At 40.3% G+C, this 27,281-nt stretch overlaps 1 protein-coding gene across 1 annotated transcript in view; it reads left to right on the plus strand.

Annotated features, from left to right (window-relative positions):
- Nucleotides 1-27,281, plus strand: part of ryr3 (ryanodine receptor 3) — a 143,220-nt gene that overhangs the window by 103,272 nt on the left and 12,667 nt on the right. Inside the window, exons 52-92 of the mRNA XM_030721104.1 lie at nucleotides 3,771-3,911; nucleotides 4,495-4,658; nucleotides 4,751-4,829; nucleotides 5,007-5,096; nucleotides 5,969-6,112; nucleotides 7,075-7,137; nucleotides 7,252-7,327; nucleotides 7,417-7,540; nucleotides 7,747-7,862; nucleotides 7,943-8,010; nucleotides 8,126-8,247; nucleotides 8,400-8,449; nucleotides 8,531-8,591; nucleotides 8,730-8,968; nucleotides 9,250-9,331; nucleotides 10,043-10,173; nucleotides 11,052-11,170; nucleotides 13,714-13,912; nucleotides 14,139-14,233; nucleotides 14,521-14,666; nucleotides 14,917-15,004; nucleotides 15,101-15,193; nucleotides 16,626-16,793; nucleotides 17,346-17,405; nucleotides 17,522-17,656; nucleotides 18,141-18,253; nucleotides 19,406-19,502; nucleotides 20,513-20,625; nucleotides 20,862-20,913; nucleotides 21,014-21,070; nucleotides 21,197-21,296; nucleotides 21,617-21,696; nucleotides 21,792-21,868; nucleotides 21,950-22,023; nucleotides 22,987-23,001; nucleotides 24,421-24,501; nucleotides 24,625-24,713; nucleotides 24,812-24,940; nucleotides 25,055-25,159; nucleotides 25,682-25,763; nucleotides 25,910-27,192. Of these exons, the coding sequence (XP_030576964.1) occupies nucleotides 3,771-3,911; nucleotides 4,495-4,658; nucleotides 4,751-4,829; nucleotides 5,007-5,096; nucleotides 5,969-6,112; nucleotides 7,075-7,137; nucleotides 7,252-7,327; nucleotides 7,417-7,540; nucleotides 7,747-7,862; nucleotides 7,943-8,010; nucleotides 8,126-8,247; nucleotides 8,400-8,449; nucleotides 8,531-8,591; nucleotides 8,730-8,968; nucleotides 9,250-9,331; nucleotides 10,043-10,173; nucleotides 11,052-11,170; nucleotides 13,714-13,912; nucleotides 14,139-14,233; nucleotides 14,521-14,666; nucleotides 14,917-15,004; nucleotides 15,101-15,193; nucleotides 16,626-16,793; nucleotides 17,346-17,405; nucleotides 17,522-17,656; nucleotides 18,141-18,253; nucleotides 19,406-19,502; nucleotides 20,513-20,625; nucleotides 20,862-20,913; nucleotides 21,014-21,070; nucleotides 21,197-21,296; nucleotides 21,617-21,696; nucleotides 21,792-21,868; nucleotides 21,950-22,023; nucleotides 22,987-23,001; nucleotides 24,421-24,501; nucleotides 24,625-24,713; nucleotides 24,812-24,940; nucleotides 25,055-25,159; nucleotides 25,682-25,763; nucleotides 25,910-27,192 (5,400 nt within the window). The remainder of the gene's footprint in view (nucleotides 1-3,770; nucleotides 3,912-4,494; nucleotides 4,659-4,750; nucleotides 4,830-5,006; nucleotides 5,097-5,968; nucleotides 6,113-7,074; nucleotides 7,138-7,251; nucleotides 7,328-7,416; nucleotides 7,541-7,746; nucleotides 7,863-7,942; nucleotides 8,011-8,125; nucleotides 8,248-8,399; nucleotides 8,450-8,530; nucleotides 8,592-8,729; nucleotides 8,969-9,249; nucleotides 9,332-10,042; nucleotides 10,174-11,051; nucleotides 11,171-13,713; nucleotides 13,913-14,138; nucleotides 14,234-14,520; nucleotides 14,667-14,916; nucleotides 15,005-15,100; nucleotides 15,194-16,625; nucleotides 16,794-17,345; nucleotides 17,406-17,521; nucleotides 17,657-18,140; nucleotides 18,254-19,405; nucleotides 19,503-20,512; nucleotides 20,626-20,861; nucleotides 20,914-21,013; nucleotides 21,071-21,196; nucleotides 21,297-21,616; nucleotides 21,697-21,791; nucleotides 21,869-21,949; nucleotides 22,024-22,986; nucleotides 23,002-24,420; nucleotides 24,502-24,624; nucleotides 24,714-24,811; nucleotides 24,941-25,054; nucleotides 25,160-25,681; nucleotides 25,764-25,909; nucleotides 27,193-27,281) is intronic.

Below are 27,281 nucleotides of genomic sequence, written 5' to 3' on the forward strand. Positions count from 1 at the left end.
AAAATTTGAATCCCTGCCCTGGACTGGGCGGCCAATATTATGCAGGTCATATTGCAGGTTTTTCCGAAGCATGATTACTGAATGAGCAAGTGAGGCAGTGTCAGGATGGGTGAGGAGCCAAGTAGAGGAAGAGATCAGTCCACAGCAAAAAGCTAACTGCATTAGCCGGTTGTGTTCGTTTGTGGCATGAATAATTTTCCTGGCCAAATCCTTGAGCTCCAGGATCTTCTCTTCTTGCTCAGGGGGGCCCCTTGTGTCCGTGGGGTCCATAGTATGGTCGCGTCGTTCTGTCATGGCCGGGGAGGAAACGGACGAGGAAGGACCAACATGAAGGACTCCAGAAGCAAACATAACTTAAAAAGGGGATTTATTTCACCGGGGAAACACAAATACAAAAACCTTGGAAGGGAGGCACAGGGAGACGAAGGGCAGGCACAGGGAACACAGGAACATGTGGGCACAAAAACATCAACGACGCGACAACAGGCATAGAAAACGCAGGACTTAAATACACAGAAGGGCTGATGAGGGAAGAGGAAACAGGTGGGAACACAGGTGACACTGATAACTAAGACGAGACCAGAGGGAAGCAAAACTGAATACAACAGACAGGGGCTGGACGAATATCAAAATAAAACAGGAAGTATGACAAGGGAACAGAGACGCAAACCTGACACAGAATACAGAGAGACACGAGGGACTAGAAATAACTGAGGGCAACTCTAACAGATAACAAAACAACCTGAGAAAACGGAAACCATACCAAGAAAACATAAAACACTGGGCCACCGGCCCAGGACATGACAAATGTATTCATTCACCCATCCAAATCATTGTATTGAGGTGTTCCAATCACTTCCACGGCCACAGGTGCGTGAAACCAAGCATCTAGGAATGCAGATTGCTTCTACAAACATTTGTGAAAGAATGGGTTGCTCTCAGGAGCTCAGTGATTTCCAGAATGGTACTGTGATAGGATGCCACCTGTGCAGCAAGTCCAGTCATGAAACTTCCTCACCACTATATATTCCACAGTCAACTGTTTGTGATATTAGAACAAAGTTGAAGCATTGGGAACGGCAACTCAGCCACAAAGTGGTCTCTTTTTCCACCCATGCTAATGCACGCATTGGGCAGCAAGGGCTCTCCATCGGTCACGACCAGCAGCAAGGTCTTCAGCTTCATCCCAGGTGAAGTAGAGTGCTTTGAGGTGGTCCATAAAAGTCAGACGCCAGGTCAGTCATGGCCAGCCTCTGCCTCGTCTGCCTTCAGATTGGAATATCTTGTATCTTGGGATTTGGCTGTTGTCCATGCGGATGATGTGTCTAGCAAGTTTCAGGCGACAGCTTGCAATGATGATGCTGAGGCTGGGCAGCTTCATCATAGTACCTGTTCGTTGGTAATGTGATTGGAATTGTTCATGCTGACAGGGTTCAGCTGGTTCAGTGTCTTGAGGAAATGTTCAACCCAGCGTGCGTCTAGCTCTTTTTTGGTCAGGAGGAGCTTTCCATTCTTGTCTTTGATTGGGGCAGACAGTGTTTTCCAGACACTCAAAAGATGTTTGACGATGCGATAAAAATGATAGGTTCAGATCATTTTATAAAACATGGAACAAAACACACAACTCTTATCTTTCTTGCAGCAAGGGGAAACTGTCCTCTGAGCTCTCTCCAAACAAAGAGGAAAAGATCTCCGAGGGACAGCCTCCTTCGCAGCTGTTTTATTTCAGGCGCTCACATAGTCAAATCACGTGTGTTTACACAAAGCTCAGGTTACAACATATGGTATACGTATACGTGGTACACGTGTGTGTGTGTGTTCCCCATCAAGGTAAAAGAGACAACAATATAACATAGAAAACAAATTATCAACTTATAAAAACAGAAGATATGATAATTCATAGCAACCAAAATAAAGTTTCATACAACAGTTCCAACAAAAGCATGTGAGTATCATTTTGATCAGCTGCTTTTTGGGCTTCCATGCACTTCCGCTTGAGCCAATCTTTATCTTGTCTGCAGCTGCATTTCACTGCTCAATCCAAACTGGCGTACTCCTGCACCACATCTCTCATGACAGCGAGGTTTCTCACTTGATCTTGTTTTTGCTTTGCATCACTTCTCTGGTTAATCAGCGCCCATGTCCCATCTTGGATCCATTTTTCTTTCCCCATGCCTCGCCACTGTAAAATAGCTTTCTCGGCACATGTTGTTATTGTCTCCTTGAAGCTTGTTCATTGGGTTTCCATATCCATCACTTCATTCAGGGCTTCAAAACAAAGCTGGAGTGCAAAGGTGGTCACCATGTTCTGGTCTTTTAGTTTCTCAGTGGCAAATGGTTGCACGAGCTTCGGTTTCTTTCCATGGCTTCTCAACTTAAGCTTGAGCTTCATGTGGTCGGATCCTGACTGCTTGTTGTGATTTGGTGCTATATAAATAAAACTGAATTGAATTGAATCCCACATCACCACTTCCATAGACCCTGCTGTCTTGCAGGTCTGTCCTCCTTTGCTGGCTAATGCATACGTGGTGATCCTGTTCAACGTGCATCCATCGGGTGAGCACCACATTTTCTTATAGATTGATTTTGCTCAAAAGAAGGTATCCCCGTTCCCTTGTGCTTGCAGAACAAAATTAGCCTTTCTCCATTGTTTGTCAAATGAGTTGATGAAGCAAATGGGCCAATGATCAGTTCAGACAGCTCCAATCTTGAGGTCGTGCTTTGGGAACTCCTCAATGACGCCTTGCAATGTGTCATAGAACCCATCTTTTGTTGGATTGTCTGCTTCCTCAGTTGGTGCGTAGACTCGGACAATGGTGGTCCTTACATGGACGGATGAGAATCTGGCTGTGATTACCTCAAGAACAGTGCATAGAGAGCTTCATGGAATGGGTTTCCATGGCCGAGCAGCTGCATCCAAGCCGTAGATCACCAAGTGCAATGCAAAAGGTTGGATCCAGTGAAGTAAAGCACATCGCTACTGGACTCGAGAGCAGTGAATACGTGTTCTCTGGAGTAACTAATCACATCTCTCTGTCTGGCAATCTGATGGATGATTCTGAGTTTGGTGGTTGCCAGGAGAATGGTACTTGTCTGACTGCATTGTGGCAAGTGTAAAGTTTGGTGGAGAGGGGATTATGGTGTGGGGTTGTTTTTCAGGAATTAGGTTCGGCCACTTAATTCCAGTAAAAGGAACTCTTAATGCTTCAGCATACCAAGACATTTTGGATAATTTCATGCTTCCAACTTTGTGGGAACAGTTTGGAGATGGTCCCTTCCTGTTCCAACATGACTGTGCACCAGTGCACAAAGCAAGGTCCCTAAAGACATGGATGAGTGACTTTGGTGTTTAAAGCACAGAGTCCAGACTTCAACCCAATGGAACTCCTTTGGGATGAATTAGAGTGGAGACTGTGAGCTAGGCCTTCTCATCCAACATCAGTGTCTGACCTCACAAATGCGCTTCTGGAAAACTGGTCAAAAATTCCCATAAACACTCCTAAACCATATGGAAAGCCTCCCAGAAGAGTTGAAGTTGTTATAACTGCCCTGGGTGAGCCGACATATTAAACCCTGTGGATTAAAAATGGGATGCCACTCAAATTCATATGTGTGTGAAGACAGATGAGCAAATACTTTTGGTAATTTAGTGTCTAATGCACAGTGAAAACCTTACTTGTGTATTTGGAGTGCAATAATATTCAATAAATTTTAACCTGAATTCTTTTGGGGTTTTTGTGTGTGTGTGTGTGTGTGTTTCTTATCTCTAGCTACTGACCAACCACTATGAGCAGAACTGGAAGTACTACTGTCTGCCATCTGGTATGGGCAGCTTTGGCACTGCATCTGAGGAGGAACTCCTTCTCACCAAGAAACTCTTCTGGGGAATCTTTGACTCGCTTTCTCAAAAGGTACAACCAGAAATGTATTTATCTGCATTTATTATTTAAGATAAGCTGACAGGGCATGCATCCAGTTGTAATAATAAAGCTGTAATAATTCTCTGTATTTTCTGTATTTGCTCTTCAAAGGGACATTTTTCTTTAAATCGAAAGTATCATAACTAGAAGTGTTTTTCTGATCTGCATCTCTGCAGAACAAAATGTTTGGTAGTCTAGTGGCATTTGCAGTTGTAAAGCTCCCTGCTGTTTTTATTTTTTTTTCTTCTAAGTCTTATTTATTTATTTATTTATTTAAATCTTGAGTTTTCAACACTTGAGTGTGGCTCTCCTGAGAGAAAAGTTCTCGGTAGTCAGAGGCAGTGAAGTGAAAGCTCAGTGAAGTGCTTGTGAGCAATGCAGCTGAGGCAAAGCTGAAAGAGCTGAATCATTTATTATTCTGTGACAGGTCACTACATGGTGCGGACTTTTTCAGCTTTCATTTAATCTGGGTTTGCTCTACGGTAGTTGTCTTGGCAAATATGTCCTGAAAAAAATAAAAAGAGAATTATGAAATTTGTAAGCATCTTTTTTCTTCTTTTCTTACTTTGTGTAGAAGTATGATGCTGAACTTTTTAAAATGGCCAATTCATGCCTGTGTGCGATCGCCGGAGCCCTGCCTCCAGACTTTGTGGATTCCAGTTTAGGGGCAACACTGGAGAAGCAGGCATCAGTGGATGCACAGGGCAACTTTGACCCAAAACCCATCAGCACTGCCAAGTAAGTGATCTGAAAATGCAGCTGTGTTTTCATGTCATGTTTCTAAAATTTTCTTTTTGCTCACTACGCAAAACACAATCTTGACTTTTCAGTATCTCTCTTCCTGAAAAACTTGAGTACATTGCCAACAAATATGCAGAGCATTCCCATGACAAGTGGTCCTCAGAGAAGGTTAGTCCCCTTATTATCTCAGTGTCTCCTTCACTCGTGTTTACATTTGATATATAAAACATGATTAGTACGAGATGCAAAAACATGCAAAGGTGTAATTGTAGATTACATTTTCTGGTTCAATAAAATGGCTGAAACAGCATAATAAACATTAACTGAAATAAATTACTGTTGCAGATGTCAGCAGGCTGGAAACATGGAGACACTGTGGATGAGCAGGCCAAAACCCATCCACTGCTGAAGCCCTATAAATCTCTAAGTGAGAAGGTACAAGCACATTATTGCTCACACATCACTATGTAAAAAGTCTTGAGCCATCTCTAATTTCTTCATATGTTGCTAGGAAAATGGGGAAATGGATGCACTGATTTACTGAAACATGCAAACATACATATACAGTGTATATACGGCAAAAACAAAGTTGTACAATTCTAACAAACTTGAAAGTCAGTATTTGGTATGACCACCTTTATTCTTCAACACGGCCTGAACTCTCTTAGATGAGTTTTCATGCAATTTCTTTAAGTAGTCTTCAGGAATAGTACTTCAGGCTTCTTGAAGGACAATCAAAGCTCTTCTTTGGATGTTGGCCTCCTTTTGTTTCGTTCTTTGTCAAGATGATCCCACACTGCTTTGATAGTGTTGAGGTCCATTGTGTGTTTTTCACATCATTCTTATGCTGAAAAATCAGATGTTCTCTAGCAGGCATTGAGACCATTTCTGATGAGGCTTCGGTAACCAGTAGATGGATCAGGGTCAGATGCATCTCTCAGGTCTCCTGTCAGGTCTTTGCTGGATTTTTTTCTATTTCTTAAGGATATTATTCCCATGAGCTAATAATAATAGTTAATGGTAATCTTGGCTTTTACAGGCAAGAGAGGGTTTTAGTTAAAAAAAAAACAAAAAAAAACCTTCTCTCTGAAGTGGTTCACTGGCAAGTAAGTTAGTAATTATTTTGCAAGTAACTTTTTATTAAAATTTAGGAAAAAAAATCAGGTTACTGTTTTAATACATGCATGTTTTTCTGAGCTTTGTTTTCACCTGTGTTTTAACTGTAACAGCTAGTCATGGTATATAGGCCTGCTTGTCTTTTACAGGTCAGAGAGAAAGTGTTAGACTTGAATGTATTCATTCTATAGGAAAGAGAAACATACCGCTGGCCAGTGAGAGAGTCACTGAAGAGTATGTTGGCTATGGGCTGGAACATTGAGAGGACCAAGGAGGGTGAAGCGATGTTCCAGCAACGAGAGAGCGAAAAACAACGGAAGATTTCGGAATCCCAGGTGAAAAATTTATTCACTTTTCTGGTCATTATGACATTTTTCACCACCACAATTGCCACAAATGTTTCCTTTTGTAATGCGTCTTTACTATCTCACTAACGGACAACAATTCCTTAGATACTCCTTTTTAATGTTGTCATCTTTGATGATTCACACTGTGGGAAGCAGACATCATTTATAATAGGAGCCCATTAAAAAGTAAATGGGAAGTCCACTGTTGTCATGCAAGAATAATAAACAGGAAGTAACAGTGCTAATGGCTGTTATCAATAATGATACTACTTTAATGTCTTTAGTGGTGCATTTTTTTTTTTTTTTCTTTTTTAATGGAAATCTGCATTTGGGGGACTGAGAAGTGTCTGCTTTGGTTTAAACTCAAAGGATAAAAAGTGTCTTTCAGTACCAAGGACAGCTCAAAAGTCTAATTGTAGTAGATATGTTTACTGCTGATGTTTTCACCTAAGCACTCAACACACATTTAAAGCTTGGGTAGGCAGTATTATTATGCGACAAAAATTCTACAGTAACCTTTCAGCATATCTTAAGAAATATGTCATTGATAGTCCCTGATGCAGACATACATGCAAAAAGCTTGACTAAAAAAGTGAAGTGTAGAAAAATATGAACACTGGCATCATCTCTACTGCATTTACATGGATATGTTTTACAATAGTGTGAGTGATAAATCTTTAGGATCCAGCAGAGATGACAGTGGAAGGGCAATAAATAAATTTCTGTAGGTGGAACTCTTTGGTGTCTGCTAGTAGTGTTGGCAATGAAAGCTTCTCTGTTTACTGTTCCAAAATCAGAATCATCCATCGTACCCTTTCCTCTATATTACATTTTGCTTTAGCTGGCAAAATGTGCAAAAAGCACCACAATGATTCAGAGAGAATCATTTTTGTTGAAGGCCTTGGAAGCGTTTTTCTGTTCTAACACATTGTCTCTTTTTAACTTTGTAGATTAACGGATTCAGTCCTGCTCCAATGGATCTGCATAATGTCACCTTGTCAAGAGAGCTACAGGTTGGGTTTCATTTGACTCTTTAGAAATGTCACATATCTTCTAATCCTTGGCACAAAAAGGCAAACCACACAAAGAGCAAATTGAGTAAACCTGCACTTTTACTGTTTCTGCAGGGCATGGTGGAGGTGGTTGCAGAAAATTACCATAACATCTGGGCCAAGAAAAAGAAAACTGAACTTGTCAGCAAAGGTGTGCAAATCATAGTTAAGTTTAATGAACAGCAGTCGAGTTTGTGTTGAAAAGAAAACACCTGAAATGATCTTTATTTGGCTGACTAGGAGGAGGGACCCACCCACTGCTGGTACCCTATGATACCTTGACAGCTAAAGAGAAGTACAGAGACAGAGAGAAGGCCCAGGAGCTCTTCAAGTTCCTGCAGATTAGTGGCTATGCCATCACAAGGTCAGCCTCCTCACACTCACATTTTTCCTTCATTAAAGAAATAAGTAGTGAAAAGTGGGGAGGGATGGATGGATCGATGGAATTTAGGCAACTGTATTATGTTTTTCAGTAGTGGAAACAGGTTTCCATACTAACATCCTCTGTATTTCCATACTTGCAAAGAAAAAGTCTTTGAAGCAGTAGTCGGTGGTCTTTCTGTCTCACAGAGGTTTGAAGGACATGGAACAGGACTCATCATCAATGGAAAAGCGCTTTTCTTACAAGTTCCTTAAGAGGTTGCTGAAGTATGTTGACTCTGCCCAGGAGTTCATTGCTCATCTCGGTGAGTCTGCTGCATTTATATACACAGAAACTAATGTACTTTTTTAGTACTGTTAACAACAGTTACTGTTGTTAATCCAGAGGCGATGGCCACCAGTGGGAAGACAGACAAATCACCTCATGACCAGGAAATCAAGTTCTTTGCCAAGGTTTGGACTTCTTTTTTTTCTTTTTTTTGAGTTCTGTTTGCAACTGAACCACTGATGTGTGGTTGTATTTATTATTATTATTATTATTATTAAAGTTTTTATTTCTTCTCCTCAGGTGTTGCTTCCTCTGACGGATCAAACATTTAAGAACCACTGTCTCTACTTCCTGTCGACACCTAGCAAGAACCTGAGTAGTTCTGGCTGTGCCTCCAATAAAGAGAAGGAGATGGTCACCAGGTACTGTGTGGAATCCAATTTTTCTGTTATGTTTTTGCAGTTCAGAGTGTTTTCTTGCTTATATTTTATAAAGCCTTTTCTTGTTTCCTTTCACTTAGTTGCTTTTCCTTACACTCTTCTTCAGTTCTATTCTTGCCTCCTTTCTTTTCCAGTCTGTTCTGTAAGCTGGCAGCTCTTGTCAGACACAGGATTTCTCTCTTTGGTAAGGTTGCTTCTGTTCATATGTTTGTGTGCCTTTTTGTTTTCAGTTCTTTAAAGTATCTACATTAAATATATCCCACAGGAAGTGATTCAGCAATGATGGTGAGCTGTCTGCACATCCTTACTCACTCACTTGACACCAGGTAAGTGCATATTACTTCCTAAGGCTCATAATAAAGCTTAATAAAAGATACACACGTACTGTCTTTAAACCTCTAACTTAAAAAAAAAAAACAGTATTTTGCATTCACACTTGCCTTTGTGTTTCCTCCTTCTCACAGAACAGTTATGAAGTCTGGCTCAGAGCTGGTGAAAGCTGGGTTCAAGACCTTCTTTGAGAATGCAGCAGAGGACTTAGAGAAGCTGCTGGAGATGCTGAAACTGGGAAAGTTCATGCAGTCCCGTGCCCAGATGAAGAGTGTCAGTCAAAGCATCAACTATGTGACCGTGGCGCTGCTGCCCATCCTCACTGCCCTCTTTGAACACATCAAAACATATGAGTTTGGAGTGGACCTGCTGTGTGAGTTTGTGTTTTACTGGGGATTTTTTTTTCATGCTGTTGTTACTCAGCACAGTTGGTCCAGAGAAAAGTGAAATAATTAGATAAAATACAATAAAAAAAATTGTGATGGGTAACAGTTGATATTTAAGAAAAGAAAACCTTTACATTCCCAGTTTCACTGAATCCCCAGAATTAAGAATCAGCAATTTTCTACTTTTCTTGCCATTTTCAGGGTTGATTCACCCTTAAAGTGACTTGTTTTGCTTGTGTATGATGGATGCATTTGTTATTTGTTTCAGTGGATGACGTCCAGTTGTCTTGCTACAGAATCCTGACATGTTTGTACTCTCTGGGAACAGGAAAGAACATGTTTGTGGAGAGGTAGGAGTCCAAACTTTTCTAATACAGAAAAACAGCATTATACACAGATAATTAGGACGTGGCTGATAAGATTTTTCATTAACATACTAATTCTACTTTGCTAACACTGTAGATTCATTGAGGCAGATAGCTCAATTTGCCCAAAATATGACTTTTAGGCTATTATACTATGAGGCTAACAATATGAAAGCCACTTTGCAAACCCACCTCCACCCCAGGTCCTCCTTTTTGTGGTGTTTCTTACTTAATCAGTGTCATATATGTTGTGAATGATTCCTGCTTTGTTCTGTGCTGGTGTTTTGCTGCCGCTTTCCCTACCTTAGGAGCTAGTTCAGAGAACAAAACCATGTCGCCACTGCAGATGGAAATAATGGACATCTCATTGTAGTGGTCCTGATTGAAATGACACATTTTCATATTTAATATAGATCTAGTTAAAAGGGGAAAAAAAATCTACACAGTCTTTCACTAAAAACTCCAGTTACAGTATTTGGCACTGCTCCCCAAAACTGGTATATGGTCATAAACCTTAAAAAGCTGCTCTGAATGAGAACAGTTTGGCCAAGTGAAAAAATGCATGCCCGTATCTGGTACCTATCTTCCACCCAGAAGAGCAGGACTTCGTCTTGCACATTTTGACCATTTTTTTTGTGTGCTCATCAAGTGATTTCACATTATATGAATTTACATGTTGATATATATAATATATAGGCATTTGCCAGCACTGGGGGAGAGCCTGGCAACCCTGGTTGGAGCCATTCCTGTAGCTTTCCTGGAGCCTCATCTAAATGCACACAACCCACTCTCTGTCTTCAACACCAAGACCCCCCGAGAACGAGCCAGTAAGACTCCTCCTGACCCCCCTTTTTCTTTTAACCTGACTGTTGTTGGTCAGTTTGTGCCATCTTCTGATGTTGTGTATACCTTTTAGCTATTTAGCTGTTTCAAGACAGCCAACCTTCTACATATTAATAAATACACACACACACACACACACACACACACACACACACACACACACACACACAGTGAGGGAAATAATTATTTGATCCCCTGCTGAATTTGTAAGTTTGCCCACTTACAAAGAAATCAGCAGTCTCTACTTTTTATGGTAATTTCATTTTAATGGAAGACACAGAATATCAACCAAATATCCAGAAATAAAACATATTACACAAAAGTTATAAATTGATTTGCATGTCACTGAGTGAAATAAGTATTTGGTCCCCTCCAGCTCCAGCCTGAGGGCGATTGATAGTCAGTTCAAATTTCTTCCATTTCCAAATTGCACCTTCGGTTGTCCCCTTCTCACTGAACTTTTTACTGATGGTCGTGTAACCCACTCCAGCCGTGTGCAGGTTTACAGTCTTGTTGCGGACGTCCTTTGACCGCTATTTTGGTTTTGCCCGTGTGTGGTCAAGAGGCTCAAATGGAAGAAATTGATTCTGTGGACTGATGTGTTTTATACACATAGCGAGCTGAGATCAGGAGTTTTTGTAATTGACTGAGTGATTGACTGAGTGATTGAATATAATGTGTGCCACATGGGCACACAGCCAGTCTGTAGGAGCCAGAATTCTGGCTGGGCTGTAGAGGATCAAATACTTACTGTTCATTTATTTGTAAGTGAGCAAACTTACAAATTCAGCAGTGGATCAAATAATTATTTGACCCCACTGTAGCTTTGTGATTAATCGAGGTGAATGTTTTTCTTTTCCAGTCCTGAGTATGCCTGACACAGTAGAGGAAATGTGCCCAGAGATGCCTCGTCTTGACAAACTTCTCAAAGACGTCAACGATGTGTCAGAGTCTGGCGCTCGCTACAGTGATATGCCACAGGTCTGAAGGGCTTATGGGATATTAACCCTTAGGAGATCTTAGGGACATTTTGCATTTTTTTTTTTTAATTTGCCTGCCATTTTGTCTGTGCTGATTGAACATAACTCAAACTTGCCAAAGGTTAATCATTTTCAACAAATTTTAGAACTGTCAAATCAGTTTTTAAAAATAGCCTAAATTAGCTTAGCAATTCAAAAAGTCACACTCGTTATCCTAGGGACACAAAATGTCCCATTCAAAACCATTGAAAATGACATTTTTGATCACACGTTTATCTTCACATAAACCAATGCAGTCTTTTTCATTAAGATTTTATTTTGGACTACTGACTTTGAATTTTTGATTTTTATATTTGTCCACCAGGTGGCGCTACTTTTTTACCATTCAATGCATGCATCAAAATTACACACTTTTTACTGTTTTCTGCAAGGTTTTCTTGCTCCCAAAGTAAGAAGTGTGTGTCACTATTGATGTTGGATCATCGTGTATGTGTGTATATGTGTGCACGGGCATGCATGTGCACGTGTGTGTGTGTGTGCGCGTGTGTGTGATGTCCAACTTCAAGTCTTTTCTCTTTGAAGGCCAGATTCTGCTTTATAAACCTAATTCAAGAATAATAAACAACGAGGGACCTTTCAGAGCTTCAAAGAGGCCTCAGCAGCAAGAACCAAAACAAAATTGGACTTTGTTCTGGTTCTCACTCAGGTAGATTATGCACCTGCACTGCAGCCATGGCTATAAGAATGAACAGTAGTGCAGGATTAGCCCTTTTGGAGATGACAAGATTTTACAGCACATGGCATGGTGTTTACAGGTCAAAAAATGAATCAACTCAAATCTACAAGGTGCTGCTGCAGGCCCCTCTCTCATCAGTAAATGTAGAAGTAAGAAGCAGCGTGAATTTTACATGCAAATATGGGAATTTTACATGCATTTTACATGCAAAGACCACCACAGTTTGTCCATTTGCAGTCTCCGCTTTACCTTAGCTGGACTCTCACAATCACAGACCGACACATAGCTCTACACTCTCCCATCCTGTCTGTCTCTCACCCACCCTGTCTGTCTCTCACTCACCCTGTCTCTCACTGTCTTTCTCTTTTGCTCTATATTTTTACAGCAGTTTTTGAGAAGGTGACATTTTTTGTCCTCAGAACCTCAAGTATGATTTTTTTTTATTTGTCACTGCAGGAAAAACAAAAAAAATGCATGAAAAAACATATTGCTGCCAATCATTTACCATCTCATGGCCTAATAAAAATCAAATATTCCATTCATTTGGTTCCACTTATCCAATTCTGCGTCACAGAGGGTCTGGAGCCTATCCCAGCTGCCATAGGGCGAGAGGGAGGGTACACCCTGCACAGGTCACCAGCCTGTCACAGGGCCAAGACAGAGAGACAGATAACCATTCACATCGATGGGCAATTCAGAATCACCAAATGACTTATCCCTACAAATTGCATGTCTTTGGACTGTGGTAGGAAGCTGGAGTCCCCTAAGAGAACCCACACATACATGTGGATAACATGAAAACTCCACCCAGTAAGGCCCCAGGCAGAAGGTGGATTTGAACCCAGGACCTTCTTATCTTCTTGGTGTGTGCCAACAGTGCTAACATTTGCACCGCCATGTTCCTCTCCTCCGTAAAATGTATTTTATGTAAATTATTTTAGTTATTTGGATGTTTGATAAAAAAAAACAGTGGCCGTATGTAAGAATACTGGCCTTTGAAGGGTTAAAATACCCAAAAATATATGTAATATTTGATATATTTATTTCAAGCTGAAGTAGTTTTAAAAGACTGGATCATTTAAAGTGGAAAAAATACTACTTTATAATATTTTTACTGCGGTTTTTAGGAAGAGGACACATTTTGTCCTTAGGATCACGAATGTAAGTTTTTTAAAGGATCTCCCAAGGGTTAATATTATTAAACAAAGAATTTGATTTTTTTTAGTTGCAAGCATTGACTATTGTATATGCATTGCACTACTGGAAGTGTGGGATCCACTGTGAAACATAAAAGGGACTAGAAGTCAGGATATCTCAGCCTCAGCTCCATTAATTTTGACTTTACCTTTAAAGGCTAATAATGTCCAAATATGAACTGGTATTTTATTTATTTATTTACTATTATTGTGACCTTAAAAACACAATTTAGGAAAATTTGAATATTTTAAAATACTTCAATTAAGTATTATATAAAGACATAATGAACCCTTTACTTTGTGTACAGTAAGGCAGAACTGGTGGGAATAAAAAAGTAGGCTTTACTATTCAACTGAAATCTAACTTTAACTTGTTGAACAAAACTTAGACAGAGTTGAGTTTAAAGTATTTGTATGTACACAATAAAGACAAACATATGTACATAATTTTTCTGGGCATGTTTGCCAAAATAAAGCTGTATATTATGTTGCCTTAAAATCAACACTGGAGGTTGTGCACTGATAATCTCACATATGTAATCTGTAATTGGGAATCTGTTTTAATTGCCTCCTCTGATTGAGACATTTTTCCCTTCTGCCTGTCTCCTGCAGGTTATAGAGGTAATCCTTCCCATGCTGTGTAACTATCTCTCCTACTGGTGGGAGAAAGGTCCGGAGAACTCACCCCCAGATACTGACTGCTGCACCATGGTGACATCTGAACACCTCAGCATCATCCTGGGAAATATCCTCAAGATCCTCAACAACAACCTGGGCATTGATGATGCCCCCTGGATGAAGAGGATTGCAGGTAAGTGCCCAGTAAGATTATTAAAGAAATCAGTAACTGTGTTCCAGTCTTGAGAATGTAATAAGTTTTTTTTTGGAGATGTTGTCTAATATTCTCCAGGGAGACAGGGAAAACTTTGCACCTGTGTTCCTTAAACCTGTGATTCAAACTCTTCACAAAGGCTGACTTATTCTTGAAAACGTCAGTTTCTCAGCCCAGAAAATCATTTCCGGATCTTTATCCACAGTCTATTCTCAGCCAATCATCTGCAAAGCTGGAGCAGATCTGCTGAGAAACCATTTCCTGCCCACACTGGATAAATTAAAGAAGAAGACAGTGAAGGTGAGAGCTTCAAATATACTGTACACGCTGTTACAGTGATGCCTGTGGTTAAAGTGGATTTTTTTGCTGACTGCATTAATAGCTGCTGAAGTTGAGGTGTATATATGAAGCTGCCTTGTGCCTTTTATTCGTTCACATCTTTTTCGGAAAGTAAAAATACCTCTTTGCTCAGAGAGAGGACAGCGAGACGGGATAATTACAACTGGCTCTGAAGGCGTGATGTGTGAAGACATTTATACTAACGAACTGATTTCCAAGGATGAGTTGTTGATGTGCTGCATACGCAGGTGGTGGCTGAAGAGGAGCTGCTGAAAGCTGACAGCAAAGGTGACAACCAGGAGGCAGAGCTGCTCATCTTGGATGAGTTTGCTGTGCTCTGCAGGGACCTCTATGCTTTCTACCCCATGCTCATTCGTTATGTGGACAACAACAGGTGCAAAATACTTAGAATGAGTTGTTACTTTAGTGGTTTTATTTTATTTATTTATTTTTTTTGCAAGGATTATTTAGTGATTATTTCATAAATGTTCAACATTAAATGTCACTAGGTAATTACTTAAATAACTGATTCTCCTCTTCATTTTTTTCACAAATGGGAAGTGCTGGTTGTTCAATGTAATGGAACAAACTCAAAAAGCCTGAAATATCTGGCTGAAAATGCTTTATCTCTTTGTCAACTCCAGGTCCAGTTGGCTGAAGGAGCCGGATGCAGACTCCACTGAGCTCTTTAGGATGGTGGCTGAGATTTTCATCCTGTGGTGCAAGTCACATGTAAGTCTTGCTGTCCCGTCTTTCACAATAAGAGATGCGAAAGCAAGATTAACTGATTAGTTGGATTCACTTTATTTCTTTGTCCTCTGAATTCAGAACTTTAAGCGTGAGGAGCAAAACTTTGTGGTTCAGAATGAAATCAACAATTTGGGCTTCCTAACTGGTGAAGGCAAGACTAAGATGTCCAAGGTAAAGATGGGGACACGGGTCTTTATGTTGCTAGCTAACTCTTTGTTCCTGCTTTAGAAACATTTGAATTGAAACTTGTTGCTTGAGAGTTGCTTTAAAATATCTTTAGTTAGGAAAGAATGAGCTTCAGCTGAGTGACATTAAGACACATAGATGACAAAAGAACACAGAGATGTTTAAAAAAAAAAAAAGATTGAGTTAGCAGATATCAATAATTATACTTTGTAGCATCTTTTAATATGAATTTCTAACATGAACATTTTTCATTCAAGACTCTTTCCTTTTGGAGATGACATTATTGTACAGTGATGTGAAAAAGTTTTCCATTGGGCTGCATAGAGTCCCGTGAAAACTTGCTTTTTCACACTTTCTTTTTCACTTATGTCATGAATCATGGAGATAAAGGAAAGTGCATCTCAGTCTTCTCTGGGTTTAATTTGGATTCATGTAGCTCTTCTTTCCTTTATTATGTCAGCACTTTGGGAAAGCATAACCTGAATATCCTTTGATGGTTTTCCAATAACACAGGCTCTGCTAATGTAAAGAGAACCTACTTACACCAGCACTTTTATGATCTTTTTAATCACTCCCTTAACATGTGCCAAACAAGACGAACATGCAGATGTAGCTGTTGTATAAATCAACTCCCAAATTCACATCTACACCAGAGGTTTACGATGTATGACATTGTTGTCACAATAAAGCCTCTTATAAATCTAGATGATGACAGTGTGTGGTCCGGCAGCCATTCAGCCAGCTGACACAGTGAGAGTTGGATCTTTATTTGTTTTGGCTGATTTATTGGAACTCTCAGGGTGTTTTGGTTTGATTGCTCATAGTGGAAAAAAATTGCTCCTCAGCTTTTGAAGGACTCTGCTTGCTAACTGATTTATGGTGAAACACTTCACTTGGGTCCCTCAGTTGTGATTCATCTTTTGAATGGTTTGGAGGTGAAGCACTTTTTGCAGCACAGTCATTACTATTTGGGGTGGCTGTAGCTCAGGAGGTAGAGTAAGCCACCTACTATTTGGGAGGTTGGGGGTTTGATCCCTGCTGCTTCAAGTCTGCATGCCAAAGGATTGTTGGGCAAGTTACTGAACTATTGTTTTGAGGGCCTGGTGAACATATTATGTTTTTTCTTACTTTCAGATTTATATAAATTTTATATATACTTTAAGAATTGTGGATGCTAACATTATATATATATTAATAATGGCCAAATTTTCAAAATAGCAAAGTCAGTATATGTACAAGTAATCCATGTGAGCTGAAAGCTCAGGCTTCAGACTGATCTAAATACTCATTTTAAAAGAATTTAAATAATAAGATGGTAAGAAGAAAGATACATTTAAAATATATACTTACCCACTATGAATGGGTAAGTGTGTCCAAACGTTTGACTGGTACTGTATATTTTTTTTAATCTCTGTAGACGGGTGGCGACCAGGAGAGGAAACACAAGCGCCGTCGTGGTGAATACTACTCCATTCAAACTTCTTTGATCGTAGCTGCCCTGAAGAAGATGCTACCAATCGGCCTCAACATGTGCACCCCAGGAGACCAAGAGCTCATCTCTTTGGCCAAAATACGCTACAGTCTGGTGAGCTGACAAACTAGGACCTGAAACAAAGACATTTAAACCATCTACACAACATTTTTCAGGAGGGAATGCAGAAGTCCACATGTCCAGTTTGTCTTAGTATGTGGCCCTTTCAGCTGTCTTTGAATCAGCCTTATGGGTTATTTTAGGTATAAAATTTGGCTGATGGAGGATTTTAATGAAGCTGAAAGTTAGGCCTGACGTGCAGCTTTCCCTCATCAAAGGTAGGTCTACAGGTAGAGTGGTGCCTGTGTATCCATGTATAGTCTGTTTCATCAGGATTACACTCATCCTACTCTGACGCTTTCTTTAATAGCCGCACTTCTTTCAGGATGTCAACTTGAGCCTCTGTTTCCTTAATCCATATTATCCAGAAAGCATTAAAAAATAAGCTCTATAAATCTCTCTTTGAGACATGATGTGTTTGTGTGTATATTTAAAACAAAAACTAAGATCATTCAGTCCTGATAACCTGATGCCCCAGTTTATAGAAATAATGTAATAACACTGCTTTGTAATTTTCAATGTTCTCAACATCCTTTCCCCTCATAGAAAGACACAGATGATGAGGTGAAGTTGCACTTGCGTCAGAATCTCCATCTCCAGGACAAGGTAAAATTGTTTCCTATAGTTCAGAGTAGATTAGGTAATAAATGATGTGTTTATAGTGTTACACATGATTTGCTTTGCTTTTTGTTGTCCTTATTTGAGTGATTTATGTGTTGCAGTCTGATGATCCAGCGGTCCAGTGGCAGATGAACTTGTACAAAGATGTTGTGGTGAAGAGTGAAGAACCGGCAAACCCAGAACACACAGTGGACAGAGTCCAGAGCATCTCTGCTGCAGTCTTCCACCTGGAGCAGGTAAAAACATATTGACAGTACATCACGGGACGTTGAAATATACTAGAATATTTTCAAGCAAAATTACTCATTTCAGTTTCTCAAATGAAGGAATTTACTATTTTTGTTTCCTTTTTGTATCATGTGACCACTATGCCGTTGCAACATCTTATAATGAGATTTATTTTATGAGCAGTCAATCTACCTACTAACCTTCCTATTTTTTCTTTTACAATCAACCCTGTAAGGCACAATCAAGCTACTGTACATGAGGTGTATGCTGCAGTGATGTCACATGGTTGTATATAAACATACATGACTGTTTACAGACTGTTTACATAGGTTTCTGAGGTTTTCAAATCATTTCTTTTGTTTTTGTTTACATTTTACACAACATCCCAACATTTTTTGAATTGGGGTTGTAGAATAAGGAGTCTTCAAGGCTAGATAAAAAGCTACATTTAGTACCCATGTAAATTCACATGTGTCTAATGTTATCTCTCAGGTGGAGCAGCCTCTTAGGAACAAAAAGTGCGTGTGGCAGAAGCTGCTGTCGAAACAGCGTAAACGTGCTGTAGTGGCTTGTTTCCGCATGGCTCCGCTCTACAATCTACCCAGGTGAGGCTTTTTTTTTTTTAAAACACCTGTCACATTATTGACAATGCTTAAAATGTCAATAATTAAATATTGGCATTCTTTGTTTAAATAAGCTAGTTAAGACATTGCCTTGTCTCAGTCTAACCGTACATAACAAGCAATCACCAAGTAGCCATGGGAGGGTGGGGGTCATTTTTTTTCTTGATTGTGTGCCCATGTAAACCCCTCATCTCCTCCCTAATGACATTTTCTCCTCTGTGTTGTTTTCTTGCATAACACTACCTCATCCTCCCTCAGATACAAAATTAATAATTACTTCCTGAATGGCTATCGGGAGGTTTGGCTGGAAAGGGCATTCAAAGCCTCCAGCTTTGACCGCCTGTTCTCCCTGCTGACGGTAAAGTGAAACTACGGGGCGAATGCTTCATCTGTTCAACCTCCCCTCCTCATCCACCAGGCTGTGGACCGATCTCTGCCTAGCAATCAACTGTCTCTGCACTGTTGATTCTGATTGGTCAGCTAGAATGAGCCTGAGAATTGACTGAAACAAACTTTATTGGAAAGTGGAAACACACACTGCAAGCTGCAGGCCTCTGTTTCATTTCAGGTGAACCCTAAAGGAATCAATGAAGAAGGGAAAGATGAAGAAAGACAGAAAGAAATCTATCATTTTGATAAGTTGATTAGCTGGTTTCCAACATTATGCCTGGTTTCACTAAGACAAAAAAAAAGTCATTTTATGCCATTTTTGACTCCTGCTATAGTAATGATTTAAAGATTTGTTTTTCATCTTTAAAACGTTGTGCAGTTTTACAACATACCTGGACATCTTTGGGAAGGAACGTATGATTTGTAAATCTAATAAATGCAATCAGAAATAGAAGCTGAACAGAGTCACAGATGTGTTGGAAAACTGCACACCCCTCCTAAAGTGTGCATGCTCCTATGATGAAGTAACTGCAGGTATTTTAGAGACCAAACATGACCAGTCAGAAGAGCCAGTGGACCCCACATTGACCAATCACCACCCTGCCTGAAATGCACTTCCTGTAACCCCTTCCTCCTCCCAACATCTCTCCTTCCTGTCTCCACCAAAAACTCACCAGAACCTACCCTAATGCCACTCTACCTTCCCCTACTCCCCTTCATTCCTCCCCACCTCCCCCTCCCCAGGCATCGTGCTATCAACCTCTTCATCCCGGCCTATGAGAGACTTTGGATAGAGGCAGAGGAGTACTCCTTTGAGGAGAAGCTAGTTCAGGATCTGGCAGTAAGTACTGGGCTAGCCTTGCCCTCGCCCCACGTGCCCTGCGTTGGCACCCCTCTGCCAGTCCTGTCTGCCGAATGCTTCTTTAGCTCCACGCCCGTTGAGCCATGGGAGCGCGCCCGGGTGGGGACCTCGCCCAAAGCACCCAGGGTCCCCCGCTCTAGGCGTGCAAAACCCTTCAAACAGAGGTCCGTCAGGGGTCAGAGGCTGCATGATCAACTCAGGAGACACAGGGCCAGCTCCGGCACTCACAGCTCTAGAAAAGCAGGCTATGCCTTTCTGACAGCAGTGGTAAGGAGGGCCTTTCACTACAGTAGGAGACTGTCACTAGCTGTTTGGCTGTCCGATCTGGATCCAACCCATCAGTTGTATTTTTGCTGTACTCTGTAAGTCTGTAGTGTGAGTGTGAAGGTGAAATTACAGTTCTTTCTGTGGCCGTGATGTCAGTGGCATGCTCGCGTAGTCATGTGAAGATCATATCTCATATTAGATCTTGCAGATGTGCAGCAAATTCATCCAAAAAAAAAAAAAAAAACCTTTCTCATTGATTAAAGATTAAAGCTTTACATGCAGAATGATTAGATTATTCTCTGTTCGTGTTGGGAAGATTATTTTCACCGTCAATTTAGTTTGGACTCTTGAAGATGTCATTTTGACAGTCCCTCTTTGTTAGGCTCCTTTGCTGTCTGGATCATTCCTCATGTTCGAATTCATATCACCAAATGGCTTACTGCTTGCATCTGTTTGCTGTAACATGCATGCATTTGAAAACTTGCTCCTACTCTGTTCATGAGCCATTCGTAACTTCTTGTCCTTGTCCACGGATCACCAGGATAAAAAAAAAATAAAACAGACATCATCTGCATGCTGGTACTAGGGGAATGTTAACAACTCATTTCAGTGTTTTTGGACAAATGTGTGAATGTGTCAGTGAGTTTGTAAAGATGTCGATGAATCAAAGATCTCATTCGTTGTAGTAATCAGAGCAGAGCTAATTGGTCACTCCTGTGCAGAAAACCCCAATGAAGATTGTGGAAGAGGAGGAAGAGGAGGTGGCTGAGATCAAGCCTGACCCTCTCCACCAACTCATTCTCCACTTCAGCCACAACGCTCTGACAGAGAGAAGGTGAGACAGTTAAAAGTCTGCTTTGTAAATGTGTAGCAGTCTTTCATCAGTCTAAGCTTAAATGGACAATTGGCCTGTTGTGGTTTTTATCCATCTCCATTTTTCTTTGCCCGCTTTTATTTTTTTTTTCTGCTGCCAGAAATGTCTGATGTTATAACTACACGGCACAGAAATACATGAACTTTAACTAGCAGAATATATGATAGCAACACAATATGACTCGATTTTTTTTTCAGTCACTTGGAAGAAGATCCTTTGTATATTGCGTATGCAGACATGATGGCAAAGGTAGTGTTCTTTGAAGTTTAATTTATCAATTATCAGTAAATGAAATTTAGTCAGTTGGTAAATTAGATCAAACCCTGAAGTGAGCTTTTTGTGTTCTCAGAGCTGTGCAGAGGACGAGGAAGAAGAAGAGGAAGAAGGGAAAGAAAAGACATTTGAGGTACCTTGGTGGGGGCTTGGTAGCAAAGCTGGTCAGTTTCCTTAAAATGTACCTTTCCTCATTTCTGTGTGTGTGCGTGCGTGCGTGTGTGTATGTATGTGTGTGTGTGTGCATGTTGTCCCTCAGGAAAAGGAGATGGAAAAGCAGAAGATCCTTTATCAGCAGGCAAGGCTGCACGCTCGTGGGGCTGCTGAAATGGTGCTGCAGATGATCGGTGCCAGTAAAGGTAATGATCCGTTTCTTCCTCAGCTGATTTACTGTTGTATCCAAAGCAGCCTTACAGCAGAACTGTAAGGCTGCTCTGCTCAACATTACAGGACTGTTTATTCCTCTGAGGTCTAAGTTATCATCGATTTCATCTTCTCCATTTAAGGTTCCATACCTTGTTTTTATGTGTTGTTTAAATGGATCGTCCACGTCTTCTTTGTTCTTGATCTACTTTATTAACTGTGTTTTGAAAAGTGCATGCAGGTATTTGTAGAGATTATGCCTCATAAATTTTTTTTTTAAACACCTCAGGTTTTGAACTTGCATTTCTGCCCTCAGGTCGTCTGGGCCCCATGGTGACCTGCACCCTCAAACTGGGCATCTCCATCCTAAATGGAGGCAACGTGCAAGTTCAGCAGGTGAGGTCATTCAGAATTATTTGTGTATGCAACCAGTTTAATTTTGCGTTTCTTTTGACAAGAAGGTGCTTAATGCTTTACTTCGCCCATCACAGAAAATGCTTGATTACTTGAAAGAAAAAAGAGATGCAGGCTTTTTCAAGAGTCTTTCAGGACTAATGCAGTCTTGCAGGTAGGTACCATGATATTGTTCTTGCTGGGAACAAATGCAAACATCAGATGCTTATATTTGATTTTGATTTTCTTCTCCTAGTGTCTTGGACTTGAATGCATTTGAGAGACAGAACAAAGCAGAAGGACTCGGCATGGTGACAGAGGAAGGTTCAAGTAAGTGAAGTGAATTTTCATCAGACGCATTATGTGATATCGACTCGTCTCCTCTTTCAAACGCCACATTTGTGACAGTTTTATCCTGAGGTTCTCAGGACTAGGCACCTGCTGTTGAAGCACCTAATATTCTTGATTACAAAACAACAGAACATAGTACCCTCCCCCCTCACTGAACTAATGCTGAACCATGCCAACTGTTTAACATCAGCATCTATTGAAAGCTCTTAATTAATGCTAATTAGTATTCTTCGTATGGCCTTTGAAATCAAAATTTCATTGCTATCAATGCAAATTTTGATTAATAGAAATAGTTTGCTGCTTGTCAGTGTGGTGTCTTGATTGTCTTTTTTGCAGTAATCAAAATAGGAGTAAATTGTATTTATATATATATTATAGGATTGTATTCAGTGAAACATATGGGATTATGTTGGGTACAGTGTGGCTTTTTGTCAGTCTTTTAGATATTAATGCGGTAGGTTAGATAAAAATATTTTGTGTTAGAGGACATGGTCCAGCATTAAAAGAAGACCTATCATCACTCTCTAACTTCCAACAAAAGCACTCTTCATTCGATGCTTCTCACATCAAACTACGTCTGTTTTTTGTTTTGTTTTTTCTCATCATTCAGTCCTCTGCTAAACATTTCCACTGAGTTCTGTGTTTAACAATTCACTGTTACTACTCGTCTCTGTTAACGTTACAAACTTTTCACCATAACTGAATTCTTATTTGGTCCTCATCTTGTTAGATGGAACTTAGATACAACCCAGGTCTATGATTTTTTTTTTTTCCCCTGTCGAAAGACAATTTTTTTTTTTTTTAACTGCATGTCTTTGTTTTTCACTAGTAGCTGATATATTCATATCTCTTGGTATTGTAACTCAATGTCCTCTCTTTTTGCTTATGTCTTCGTGTATTGTTTGTCTCCTTCCTGTCATTTTAAAAACCCATCGATGGCAGTCCACACTGAGCGGGGTAAATAGCAAATTTAGATAATGCTGATATGGCTATGCTTCCACCTGGAATGTCCCCTCCATATCTGTGGTCCATACTCCTTGCTTTATTTGGTACCCAGCCCTCCCCTCCCCTCGCCTCCCCTATCCCAGATGTCTGTAGGGAGACACTGTGCATGCCAACTGTTAGAGTACACAGAAAGTGGATCGTTAGAATCCACTGCCTGCCCTTTTCCGTGAAATCTGTTCCCATTCCCTTCATGTTAACATTTACTAATGCAAATCCTATTACTGATGCTCAAATATGTCAGTCTAAGGCTATCAGTGCCACCTCCCAAGGGTTTGAGTGAAGGTCTGTGGACCCTTCCACAGCCTTACAGCTTTGTCTTGCTTTCTACTTGGGGCCTATTTCACAAAGCTGGTTATGATACATATGTTTAACTTTCACATGGTTTTATATGCTTACGGAAAAGTAGTCTGCTCATTTTGTATAGCGCTGTTGACCAGATGATTTTTAAAGTGAATTAGGTAATCACGTCTGTTCGCTGCTACTCTTTGTCAGGCCCATTCCTGGCCTGCATGTGAAAGTTATCAGGCTTCCTCCAGCTTATGGAAATGTCCTAGTGTTTCATTGTTGTTTAATAAAAGAGCATTTTTACAAAAAAAAAAAAAAAAAGCACTTTGGATTCAGTTTTGAACCTGCAATCTAAAGGCCCTGGACTTCAAAATGTTTGGAACATGAAACCTGTCCTGCTTGCCTCATATTAATTGCTTTTGAGGGGAGTTTCACATCTTCTTCTTATTATTATTGTTGTTATTATTCCTCCTCCTGTTGCCCAAATAAAAAAGGTAACACTTTATAGTAAGGTTCTTGTATTAAGTGTTAGTTTATGGGTAATAAGGTGTTTGTAACTCTGGCTGGATGATTATTAACATTATGCAACACAAATTAATCTCTGCTTACAATGATTTTTTTATTTTAATTTGTTAGCTTTTATTATTTTATGTTTAATTTATTAAGAACTTGTAGTGCTCAGGAAGACAGAGGCATGAAAAGCATTATTAATAAGTCTGTATTAACATATTTACTAACCTTTAGGTTAGTAAATAAGACATTGCTCTTGCTTTAGATGCAGTAGCTGCAAAAAAAATTATGCATTATTATTAATATTATATATGAATTTATTTATTATAAAGATAAGTGCATAATAAAGTACGTGTTGATCTTAAAGAGACAAAAGAAAACTTTGTAAAGCAATTCCTTAACAATGACAGAAACACTTAAAACATCCCAACACGCTATGTTAGTAAGCCTCTAATAAGGACTTATAAGTGCCTTACTGCTATTAACTAACACTTATTACAAGGACTACAATATTGTTACCAGTAAGTACTGTTGTGTGGAGTTTCAGCTGTGGTCATTAAAATGTTTTCTCTCAAGGCTCCAAGGTGCTACAGAACGATGAGTTTACGAAAGATTTGTTCCGCTTTTTGCAACTTCTGTGCGAGGGGCACAATGGAGGTGAGGTTGCCTTTTTTGTTTTCATCATAAACAGGAGAGCCTTATTGTTAGCATGAATTTAGTTTGTGCACTGCTTTCACAAGAAAGCAGTGAGCACGTTGAGAATATTTGTTCATCTTTCAGATTTCCAGAACTTTTTGAGAACCCAAACTGGAAACACAACCACAGTCAACATCATTATCAGCACTGTGGACTATCTGCTTCGTCTTCAGGTGTGTAAAGTACATAAACGAAGGTTGGCTCCAACTTTAGAATTATCACCGCCGTCTTATGTTTATTTATCCTGTTTCTCATTGTGGTTCTCCTTTAGGAATCTATCAGTGATTTCTACTGGTATTACTCTGGCAAAGATATAATTGATGAAACTGGAAAGCTCAACTTTTCCAAAGCCTTATCTGTAGCCAAGCAGATATTTAACTCACTGACTGAGTACATCCAGGTAAGATGCTGATCCCTCAGTCAGCACTGTTGAATCCGAAAAGTCAAGACTCAAATATTTCATGATGGGTTTTCTTCCCTACCCTTTCCCTCCCTCTTCACGTTTTTCTTACAGGGTCCATGCATTGGGAACCAGCAGAGTTTAGCTCACAGCAGACTGTGGGATGCAGTGGTGGGCTTCCTGCATGTCTTTGCAAACATGCAGATGAAACTGTCCCAGGTAGACAAACCATGTGCGGTTGTAACAAGTTAACAGATTCTTTGATGTGAGGAAGTACATTGATAAGTAAACCACGCGCAGATGAGATACTTAATGAGATACTGATTAGATGATCACCTGAACCAAATCTTATTCAATGACGAAAACTATAAAAAGCACTGCTGTGCTCCTCAACATGCCCTTGCTCTTCTGCAAAAAGAAATTTAACTTATAGGATTGTTGTTTCAGCAAATTAGGAATGATCTAACAATATCAATTAGTTGAGTAGTGGCCAAATTTTAATTAGGTAAGGTTTTTGTTTTTTTTTTTTGGGGGGGGGGGTTGTAGTCGTAATTATTTAAGCTGCATGTTGTTTAAACTTTTACTGCGGAAATATTTGACCATAGTTACTAGTGACAAATCTGTTGAAGACATATTGTCTTTTTTTTAATTTTATTTTTCCTGTATATGCATTATGATATATACATGTGCCATAAAAGTAAACTTATTGCTTAAGACAGACCATCTCCACCCTACTTGCAGGATGCCAGTCAGATCGAGCTGCTGAAAGAACTGATGGATTTACAGAAGGATATGGTGGTCATGCTGCTGTCTCTGCTTGAGGGTAAGAGCTTTAATTTAATGTTAGAGAAAACAGGATAAAATCATTGGGCTTGAAAGACTAAAAACTAGTTGGCATAAAAGGTAAAGTCTTTGTGAAGTACATACTTCATTGTCTTATGATTACACAATTTGTGCCTTACTTCTCAGGTAATGTGGTTAACGGAACAATTGGAAAGCAGATGGTTGACACCCTGGTGGAGTCTTCTAGCAATGTAGAAATGATCCTCAAGTTCTTCGACATGTTTCTTAAGTTGAAGGATCTCACAACCTCTGACAATTTCAAGGAGTATGACCCTGATTGTAAAGGTATCATTTCTAAGAAGGAGTTCCAGAAGTCCATGGAGAGCCAGAAGCAATACAGCCAGTCTGAGATTGAGTTCCTGCTCTCGTGTGCAGAGGCAGATGAGAATGACATGTTCAATTACAAGGAGTTTGTGGAGCGATTCCACGAGCCAGCCAAAGACATTGGCTTCAATGTGGCAGTCCTGTTGACCAACCTGTCTGAACACATGCCCCATGACTCCCGACTTGCCACCTTTTTAGATCTTGCAGAAAGTGTGCTTAGTTACTTTGAACCTTACCTGGGTCGTATTGAAATCATGGGTAGTGCAAAGCGAATCGAGAGGGTTTACTTTGAGATCAGTGAGTCGAGCCGTGAGCAGTGGGAAAAGCCGCAGGTGAAAGAATCCAAGCGTCAGTTCATCTTTGACGTGGTGAACGAGGGCGGAGAGAGCGAGAAGATGGAGATGTTTGTGAATTTCTGTGAGGACACCATTTTTGAGATGCAGTTGGCCTCACAGATCTCTGAGCCAGAAGCGGTCGAACAGCCCGAAGAAGAGGAAGAGGAAGATGGACACAGCATCCTGGATGAGCTGACTGCAGAGGAAGAGCACGCCCTGGAGTCTGCCTCTGCCTTCACCACTGCATGTCGCTCAGTCAAGAACAAGATTGCACATGTCCGCCACATTTTTTCTATTAAAAATGTACGCAAGAAGTTCAAGAAAGTCAAGAAGCTGAGCATCAAGGAGATAATCACAGGCTTCTTCTCCTTCTTCTGGATGCTCTTCATTGGCTTCTTTAAGGGTATCTACAGTCTCATCTTTGGTTTCTTCCATGTCATCTGGTCCTCCATGTTTGGTGGAGGTTTAGTCGAGGGAGCCAAGAACATCAAGGTGACGGACATCCTTGGAAACATGCCTGACCCGACTCAGTTCGGCATCCACGGAGATGTGATAGAAGGCGAGAAAGTGGAGGCTATAGAATCATTAGGAAACTTGGACATAGCCATGGCACCAGCGGGGGACATTCCAGAGGTTGACATAATGATGGAGATGCTGACTGCACCTAAAAAGGAAGGAGGAAAACATGTGGAGCCAGGCCTGGGGGATGTTTGTGAGCTGACTGCTGAGCCCTCCACTGATCATAAGAAGGTCCATAGTCACAAACAGGATTTAGATATCTGCCTTTAATTTCCCCTTCCATCCATCCATCCTCTCATCTGATAACAATGTTGAATTTT

This window comes from Archocentrus centrarchus, chromosome 24 (genome assembly GCF_007364275.1).
Source record: "Archocentrus centrarchus isolate MPI-CPG fArcCen1 chromosome 24, fArcCen1, whole genome shotgun sequence".
In the NCBI taxonomy this organism is placed as follows: Eukaryota; Metazoa; Chordata; class Actinopteri; order Cichliformes; family Cichlidae; genus Archocentrus; species Archocentrus centrarchus.